The sequence below is a fragment of the Mchenga conophoros genome, linkage group LG19, assembly GCF_057382185.1.
Source record: "Mchenga conophoros isolate Kocher_MC1m ecotype Shallow Benthic linkage group LG19, M_conophoros_male_GT1.1, whole genome shotgun sequence".
Taxonomy (NCBI): domain Eukaryota; kingdom Metazoa; phylum Chordata; class Actinopteri; order Cichliformes; family Cichlidae; genus Mchenga; species Mchenga conophoros.
Genome location: NC_140544.1, coordinates 16,956,384 through 16,965,877, shown reverse-complemented (window position 1 = coordinate 16,965,877; position 9,494 = coordinate 16,956,384). Strand labels below are relative to the sequence as shown.

Here is a 9,494-nt window from a genome sequence, read left to right as displayed (position 1 = left end):
TCTCAGGGACAGAGATGTTAGTAAGACACAGAAAGGTTGGGCAATTGTACAAGCAAGTGAGCTGAAGTTTGGACCGGAAAAGTGAAGTTTTATTGCCTCATCATATAACTATTCTATTAACTGATTTAATCGTTGAATTAAAGCCTACAAATTAAATTTTTTTGTTCTCTACACGCTCAGTTTCCCTCAAAATGCTTCCTTTTATAAATATATTAAGATATCCTGCAATGCAAAATGCAATACGCACTATTAGTGCATTAAGATAAACACATGGAGGTTTTTCACTTCAGTTAAACATATAAACTTTTGATTTTATACGTTTCTTTTCTTGCAACCAAATTGAAAATGTGCAGTGGAATCGTAGACGTTATTTAAAGCATGCACAGCTACTTTTTAAAGCCTCAGGCTTTTGAGGCTGGATTGCTCATTGAATTAATGCTACAAATACGTCATGTGCCCTTTTCATTTGTTGCCTTTTTTCAAATAAAATGTAAGCTCTGGATCATTCAGAATGGTGGACCATGATCACTGTCACCAGAGAAAGTTGTGTTTTTTTTCTTTCTAAATTGGAGGGGTACCAATAATTCTGGCCATGTCGTTATGAATCCCTCCTACTGTTAAAGAGCCAGCTTCTCAGTCACAGGTCAGAATGGCTGACTTTACTGTGAAAAAGAGTGTTGAGTGTTCTGTGGCAAGGAGCTTGTTAGGTTCAAAGTGCAGGATATTGAAAACCAGGCAAGCAACACCTCAGTGTATTTCAATGTGTAGACTAATAAAGTATTGTACAATTTTACTCACCCAAAATAAAGCAAAAACTTCTTAAGACTGTTTATACTACACAGGAAGTGATATTAGTCAGATAATTCAAATAAAGATGCTCCAAAAAGGCATTAAATCAGTTCAACACTCTGTGTCAGTGCCTTCAATTAGTGCCTCCAACCAGCAGACAGGTGCCTGTATTGACACCTTTAAGCCCTAACAAAATCTAAATTATTATAAGTAAATTCAGCCCCATACAGCCAACTTCCCACATAAAAAGAGCTTTATCTACTAAAGTAATTTTGTGCATCAGGCTGCATTCATGTTTACTGTTGCTGTAAAGATGAGCGTTTTAACAGGAGTCTATGGGTTGGACTCGCTTTTAGAGTCAGCCACAGGTGGCCATTGGCGGAACTGCAGTTTTTGGTTGCCGAGGTTATTCCTTTGTTGGAAACTGCAGTAGCAGATAAAAAGCCCGTATATATCCTACCTTTAAAATGGTAGGATATATATTGGATATGTATGTAACTTGAACTGTAGATAAATGTTGGTTTTTACATGTGGCATATATATACGTGACACATGTAATGGGTTTGTCAAACCCTACTCTAAAGCCTGTCAAACAAGCTGCCACACCCCCTGGCTTTAAGTTGCCCTAAAATCTATTCTTTTTCCCGCTTTTTGTACATGTGTTATAATAGGAGACTAAATCAGATTTCATCCCAGGCTGTAAGTATTATTTCTCATTTTAACATGGGAGTCTGTGGGTCTATTGTCCTTTGTAACACTTGGAACAATCAGGAAAAAAGAAATAGGTCCACTTTACGTCACTTTTGTCTGTCAAGGAATGCATTTAAAGGCTTTTTTTTCATTCATAAAGAATTTGGCTCATTTAAAACTTGTTCCAGCCTCTTTGTAGTGTGACAAGACAGAGGTGGCTGTGTTTGCAGGGATTACTGGGACGTCATCATGTGAAGCATCCTGTGGTTAAAAAATAATCATCTATTGTTGTGACTATGAAGACTGCAATCTTCCAGTTTCTATCACATAATCTTTTGGCTGCTACCATCAATCCCCACTCAAAAGTCATCTCAACCCCAACATGTTAACTGGGAGACGGGCCAGAGTCAAACCAGTGGAGCCACTCCACCAAAGCTTCAGTTCCAAACGCAGGCTTCACTGTAACCCAGCCCAGCTACCAGACAGGAGACATAAACACGCCAAGGGTTTAAACATGGAAATCCAGCAGGCCTGTGAAATGTTTCATCTCTGATCTCACTCTTTCCAGCATCTCTGCCATCCAGGAGTCACACCAGAGGCAAGAGCCTGGAGGGAGAGGTGCAGTAACGGTCAAATCAGAAGTGTTATTTTGGGGGTTGCTGGGGGTTTTTGTTTTTGCGCCATGCCACTGAATCATCACTTTGACAAAAGCGTTACTTTGCAGTTGGAGGATGAGCAGGGGAGGCTCACAGAGATGCTCAGTAGAGAGTGCAATGAAGTCTTTTGAGCGCCGATGTGATGAGTAATGGAGCGGGCTTGTGTGAACCAGCGTCGGGGGGCCATTTGTGGTTAAACATGAGCATGTCGCCACATACCAGTGTGCTTTTTCCCATCAGTGAGCCCCCCCACACATACACACAAACCCCTTCTAGACATCCCGTCCCAGCAAACCACCCCTCCAGGGCGTACACAGCACATTCCTTCTTTATCAATAGATGAGGGTTTGATTTATGTGCTCCTGGTAATAACCAAACACCAGAGCTGCTGGCAGTTAGGTTAGGAGGCAGCCGCGTGTTACTCAGCTGACTTTTTAAAACAATTAGTGAAAGCTGGCTTTTCTTTCTGTAGTCATTTGATCAGATGATAAAACACTTAACATCCTTAAAGGATGTTGGGAAACAGATCACATTTTAGGCATTTCACGAGTGCCAGATTTATGACTTTGCTGGTTTTACGTGAAACCGATTAAAGCCCTTAATGCTGATGTTTTGTTAGAGTTGACAGACACACTTTCACACAGGGCAAACCAGTAAGTCATTTCAAACTAGTTGCAGGCAGCAGTACAAGTCAAACAGCTGGAAAATGCCACAGCACCCCCTACTGTTGGCAGCTTAGTGAATTTAGACATGAAGCTTCCCCTCGTCTTTTAAGTGTTTCATGTTCTCTCTAAAATAATAATAATTTAAAAAACCCCAGAAAGAAGCATTTTAGGAAAAATATTTGAAAAAAATCCAAATATTTTAAATTGACTTTTTTTCCCCTCCAGCTTTCATGTTTTCAGGAATTGTTGACTGGGACAATAGTCCAGGGTTACAGCTACTCCAAAAGGTTACTTCAGTAGTAGCTGGGGGACCTTGGAAAGATTAACACAACTAATATATATTAAAATAATAATAATAATAATAATGTGTGCTAAAAAAAAATAGAAGAATAAGCAGTAGAAGTGAAAAACTAAAATGTGTTTCAAAATATTAAAATGCTTAGTAGAGAAAAGCTGTAGTCCCCTTTTAAAGTCAGGCTACAATTATAAAGGTTCAGTTAGGGGTAAGTATGGATAAATAGATAAAATATTTCTGTAAAGAATCAGCCATTGTTTAGTGGACTAAAAGATAAAAGTAGTGGAATATTAAGCTGTCACAAATAAGTGATTAAGACCGTTAATAACTGATAAACTGTCAGCTGGATGTAAGAATATGGTACTGTGCAAGTCTTGAGCTAGGCTCATTTCTTAATATTTTGCCTGGAAAATTAGAAATCTGACACTGAGAATGATGCATGTGCAAAAATACACAGAAATACAATTCAAAAGACCTGATCCCTCTGATTTTCAGTCCAATGTTTTCTTCCCATTTCACTTCCTTAAGTTCCACTGACAGATCATCTGAAGGTCTTTGCTAGCTTTCTTTTCAAGGATATAGCTTAACTGTTCATCTATTGTAGAATTTTTTTATGCATGCTACTGCTTTTGTCCTCCACTTGTCTAGTCTGGACACACCATGCAAATATATGCCATGTTTTTAACTAAGAGCCCAGTTATTTTTATTTTTATTGTTTGGCCTTTTTTGTAGATTCAACTAAAGACATGGGAACAAATTATGTGTTTTTGTTACAAGTTGTTAGTAACTAAGATAAAATTTAAAATAAGGTTTTTTTTGTTAAATTGTCGGTTGTGCGTAGACACAACAGTGATTCATCCCTTGAGTTAGGAGCCTTTTTCCTGTTTGAATGATTCATAGATCTATTAAGTGGCTTTTTAAATATATATTCATTCTTCGGAAATGACGAGGAATTCACAGAAAATGAGTAAAAGAAGCCAATGTCCAAACAAAAACTTTGAAAGTTTCTCATAAAGTCTGGCTCTTTGGTAACAAACACTCAGATAATTTGGGACAACTTAACACAAAGTGACAGGTAACATGTTTCTTCGATTAAATAATATAATATTTTTCTCTATCTTACACAAGTCAGTGTCAGCATAATTTCATGCCAGAATATTTACTGAATATTGTCAGTTAACATGAATACTGTGGGTGATTATTCCCTTTTTAAGAATTCTTTTTTAGACAAAGCTGTAGTTGTTCAGTAACCTAATGCAAATCTTAAAACTGTAAACCAATGCTGTGATGTAATTTGAACCTTTAAAAGTCTATTACCTTTTAAGGCCCTTTTTATGGGCCTGTAAATAGCCTGAAATGCCATTAGTAGTACTGCTAAAAGTAATTTCTAAGGAGGTTAAATTGTTAACAGCGATGGATAAATGGCAGAAAAAGCAAGTAAGTAGTGATGATAGATGGTAAAAATCCACAGCTTATACTAATAAAAAAAAAAAAAAAAAAGTAGCTCAGACCAAAAGGGAACCAAAAATGAGTATATACACTTTTAAATGAAAAGAGTTCAGGTTAATACATTTAGATATGAGGGGTGGTGTTAATGAAGGAGCCCCAGAGTGTACGCGACATATCTGTGGTAATGAAATCTGATGAAAAACCCAAATTTTTTCCCCAAAAAGAAATCTGGGGAAATCTGCCCGAGATGCCAGTATTTTATTATTTAACCAGGTTGCATAACAAATGAAATAAAAGGGATTGAAATTGCATAATTTATTTGGTATATTGTGCCATATAGATTGTAGACTGATTTTATTAATTTTTAGATTCCTGTTTTTTAATACTGGACTCAATTGCAGTAGCTTTGCATGATTCAGAGTTCAAAATATTCAAATGTAATACTGAGCTACAGTGCAGCTCAGTTCATCCTCTGCATGAAATGACCTGTTTTAGCGCTCTTCCATGCTGCCTTGAGCAATCTTTCTTCTGATTGGCTGCCCCTCATAAATGTCACTATGTAAAATATAGAGCCAAGAGAAAAAACTGTCTAAACCTGGCTTCACATACGCTGACCTCATTACTTGAAATTTTGTCTGTATTTAACTGCCACCTGTTTGAAAATAAGGTCCCCTTAACAATGCATTGTTGTTTTATTTCTTCTCAGGGTGCTGGTGATAGCTTCATTGGAGCACTGGCATTTTACATGGCCAACCACCCACACATGCCTCTGGAGGAGATGGCCCGCAGAGCCAATCTGGTGGCAGGGGTGAGCGTGCGGGAAATCGGCACGCAGACGTCTTTTCCGTACAGACGGGACCTCCCAAATGAATACTTCCAAGAGTAGCAGTAGACCCTGATGTTAAGGGACCACATCTGAATGGGGTCAGAAAGACTCAACACTAAATGTTCTTATGAAAATTTGCTGCTGAAGATAGCTTAAAATTGATTACCATTAAAGATAAGTCAATCATTGAGATTATTTAATTTGAATTAACCACAACAAATGTTTCACAAAGTACATTCACCCGATTAAATAATTATTTTGAACCAATGAACAGCTTCAGATCATGGCAGCGGTGGTCCCCTTACATAACATCACTTTTCTGGTTTCAAGTCTCTTTTGTTCAAGCCTGGAGTTCCACTTTTATCCATCCAGGAAGAAATCCTCTGATAAACACGTCAACCAGATTAACCCGCTGTACCATCCCCGGCAATAAAAACGATGCCTTTAAACCTCTGCAAGTTCATTTTGTCCATCTGTGTGTGTCGGTGTGCTGCGGTTAAATCGATCTGATCTTCCTCTTCTCAAAAAACAGGACGTGCTTGTTCACTAAAAAGACAAAAAGCAGAAAGTAGGTGGAAGTCAAGGGTCACTCCAAATATGGGTTTTGTTTATTTCACTGGGGTGAACAGAAGGTGTGACCAACACGTTCTGAAAACAGGTCCACCATAAATTTGAATCCTTAGCTGATTTTAAATTGGACTAATCTATTCCAGGTCATTATTCCAGGTGCTACGCTTGGACAGTTTGGATCACTCAGCAGAAGTCAAATTATATTTGTCCCCCTGTACTTTTGTTTGTATCCCCTCCAGTGTGTCAAAATTGTGAGCACAGTGAGGTCATGATGAAACTCTCAGTGAAAATGGTCAGAACAGGACAGCCAAGGACATCTCTAAAAATAGCAGCAACAATTGAAGCTTTCTGGATATGCCCGAGAAGATAATCTTGAACTGGAGGTTTGCCAAATTTAGAATCAGGTACGGCTTTTCACTTTGGGAAGAATGTTTTGATCACACCACATGTTTAAATACAAATAGTTTCCAAGTTAAAAGAAAAACAATCATATACTGTTGTGTGCTCAAAGGTCGATTGGGAAACCCTGGGTTCACTTTTCAAGTAGTGATTTATTAAAGTGCCAACACCTTCATGTGACTGCTTAGCCTGCTTGCTGCCGCTTGAATAAGTGAAGCCAGACAAGGAAAAGATATCCTGGGTTATATGGATTTTGCTTTAATGAGTATTTGTGTGTCATAGTTGTCCTCACACGGCTCTTACCAAATGGATCGTGTTTGCGCAGCACCAGTTTGTCTCTGAGTCGGTTCCTCTTTGTGTTGAAGAAGTATCCGGTCCCTGCAGCACTCACCATCTGCACCAGGATGGTCCTGACAGGTAAGCAACACACAGAGAGGTGACTGCCATTTCAACACGAAACACTAACAACAGGCCTCATTCACGGGTGCACGTGCAGAAATGTTCTTAACCTCTGCACAAAATTAGCGTTGGATTTGTGCACTGGATTATTCTAACCCGTCAGGTTTGTGTGCACTACCTGCAATCAGCACAACTGAAGTAGAAAGGGTTAGAGTCACAGGAGGAAACCACCTTAATAGTCACACAATAATAGACTCTCTGCTTCAGAAATATCACATGCTTTCTTTAAAATGACAAAACAAGAGAAAAATATTCTTCAGTGAGGGTGGCTTTAACCAGTTTGCTGTGACAGGTGGAAACAAAGTCAGCACCTGGAGAAGCAACTTGCCTGACGTACAGTTATACCGGCCCTGTACTCATGTCAAACCCTGAATTCCTTACAGTTCGTTATTCAATTCTGAGAAACTTTTTGCTTATCTTATTCTGGATACCTGTAACTAATGACCAAGATGAAATGACTAATAATAATAAAAATTCATATTAGTAGTGCTCTTCTTCTTTTGGTTGCTCCCTTTAGGGTCCACCATCATTACATCTATGAATTTTCTCTGTAGTAGTCCTCTTTTTCTTCCTGCCTGGCAACTCCATACTTTACATCCTTTATCCAGTGTATTTGCCAGCTTTCCTCTGCCCATTCAAACCATCTCAGGCTTGCTTCTTTAACCTTGTCTTCAAACCACTTAACTTGAGCTGTCCCTCTGATGTACTCATGTCTAATCTTGTCCATCATGGCCACTCCCATCTTAAATAATGCCACCTCCTGCTCAGCCTTCTATTTTGTTCGTTAGTGCCACTGTCTCCAAACCATACATCGAACCTATCATCTTGTAAACTTTCCGGTCCCTGTGGCTAAAAAAATGATATATAAGAAATTATCCCTGACACTGCACCCTGCCTGCACTCTCTTCTGCACTGCCCATTACTTAGGATGGCTGAGCCCAAGTATTTAAACTCATCCGCCTTCACCACCTCTTCTCTTTGTAGTTTCACTGTTACACCTGTCTTGCTCTCACTTACACGTGTTCTACTGACTTTCATTCCTCTTTTCTCCAGAGCATACCTCCAACTGTCCAGACGTTCTTCCATCTGCTTTCTACTCCCAGTACAGATTACAATGCCGTCTACAAACATCACATCCCACGAGACTCCTGCCTGACCTCGACTTGGACAAATGGTTAGAGTTGGATTAGGGATGGAATCCAACATGTGGATAAGTAATAGCATTAAGTGTAAAGATGTTTGTTTAAATGCTCTAAGACAGCCCGGCTTTCATCACGTGTTCGTTTGCATGACGTAAAGGAAAGGTACATCTGTACTCCGAAGTGCAAATTCAGTTAAGATTATTTTAATGAAACAGAAATTTACGCGTAAATCCTCAGTATGCACGGTTTACGCACAGCCTTATGCTTCATGTGTGAATGAGGCCTATTGACTAGACTTTCAAAGAATCAGCCAGTGCACTTACTTGGATTTTGCCTTCGCCACTGTAAAAAGAAAAGAAAAGAAAGAATCTTATGCAGGTGAATCCAACAGATATCGTTCAGCAGCACTCAGAGCAACGGGATTTTAGTGGAAACTTGCTAACAGCACGCCAACACCAGCCCCAGAAAGTCCTTAAAGCTGTTAAGGTTGTGTGCAAGTATCTGCTGAAAACTCAAAGACTCTCCTACACATCTAAATGAAAAGAAAAACTACCTCTCGAGTAGCACAGGTGCTTTCTGAGATTTCCGCACTTACAAAGCCCAGTGAATGGACACTGAACACATACTGCTGTACTATCCAGAAGCTAAATCTATCTCTCTAAAACCCAAAACCACTGAAACGTGTGAAATAAATTTATTATAAAATATTTCACAGTGACTGCCCACATGAACAGACGTATATTTTAAGAGCAGCTCACGTTTTAGCATCAGCTAACCCCACAACAGCGTATTGGGAGAGCTCTAAGTACGCATGCGTCGTGCTGTTTGAAGACAAGATTTAAGAGAATAAAATACTTACAGTTTACTGTGGTGAGAAACATTTTCTAAGTGTTTATCTAATCGCGTCTATTAAAACATAACTGTGTGCTAGTAACGGCAGGTCACATTGACAAGCTCGATATCCGGTGTAAATAGAAACACTTCCGGGTCACCTTAAAAGCGTATTCCACTAAAAACGAACTGTAGGCTGGTGCTCTTTTCATACGTGTGTGTTTTTTAATTATTATATATACCAGAGAAAAAAACATCCAAGATCAAAATGTACATTTGAAACAACAATTTTTAATACTATCTGAGGCAATGTGTGTTTTCTTAAGAAACTTCAATCCATGAAACTCAGGATTTCTCTAGATAATGATAGTCTATTCATTTAACATATAATTCTCCTAATTTGCTATCATAAATCTCCCTTAAAAATGTTTGCCACAGGTAATAAACTGATAATAATTCAAAGGATAAAGTTGATACAGATGATCAGAAACGGACAAAAATCTGACATATCATGTTTACTCTGGTATAATGAGTAGTTTCAAATTCGTCTTAACTAATTCAAATCTGATATAAATTTATCTACTTGTGGGTAAATTAAATAAATAAAAAATGTAAAGTGGCATTAATTGTGCATTTATACCTGATCTTTTGCCTTTTGATTTGATTTACAGTGAATATATTAACTTTAATCCCAATATTTCTGAGTGTTTTTTTCCAGAATAT

General features: G+C 38.4%; 2 protein-coding genes across 4 annotated transcripts in view; one reads left to right on the top strand and one right to left on the bottom strand.

Annotated features, from left to right (window-relative positions):
* The window catches only part of rbks (ribokinase), a 53,138-nt gene extending 47,317 nt beyond the window's left edge, over nt 1–5,821 (top strand). For both annotated transcript variants that reach the window (XM_085256838.1, XM_085256839.1), the window contains exon 9: nt 5,251–5,821. In XM_085256838.1, coding sequence (XP_085112964.1) covers nt 5,251–5,430 — 180 coding nt within the window. In that variant the 3' untranslated portion in view covers nt 5,431–5,821. The remainder of the gene's footprint in view (nt 1–5,250) is intronic.
* On the bottom strand, nt 5,546–8,940 carry mrpl33 (mitochondrial ribosomal protein L33). Of its 2 annotated transcripts, XM_085256841.1 has the most exons (4): nt 8,800–8,940; nt 8,264–8,282; nt 6,643–6,749; nt 5,546–5,916 (listed from the first exon to the last, which is right to left on the bottom strand). In XM_085256841.1, exons 1-4 carry the CDS (start codon nt 8,819–8,821, stop codon nt 5,867–5,869), a joined length of 198 nt encoding a protein of 65 aa, XP_085112967.1. In that variant the 5' UTR covers nt 8,822–8,940; the 3' UTR covers nt 5,546–5,866. The 2 variants fall into 2 exon arrangements, with proteins under 2 accessions (XP_085112967.1, XP_085112966.1); XM_085256840.1 differs by lacking the exons at nt 8,264–8,282; nt 8,800–8,940 and adding an exon at nt 7,859–8,222.
* Nucleotides 8,941–9,494: the final 554 nt, after the last annotated feature.

Bases quoted from the DNA above. Each gene is read 5' to 3' on its own strand.
- mrpl33 (XM_085256840.1), bottom strand. From the start codon at position 8,022: ATGCTATTACTTATCCACATGTTGGATTCCATCCCTAATCCAACTCTA. The intron at 6,750-7,858 runs GTATGCTCTGGA...CTTACCTGTCAG, and splicing joins GAACGTCTGGACAGTTGGAG to GACCATCCTGGTGCAGATGG. The intron at 5,917-6,642 runs GTAAGAGCCGTG...TTGTCTTTTTAG, and splicing joins GCGCAAACACGATCCATTTG to TGAACAAGCACGTCCTGTTT.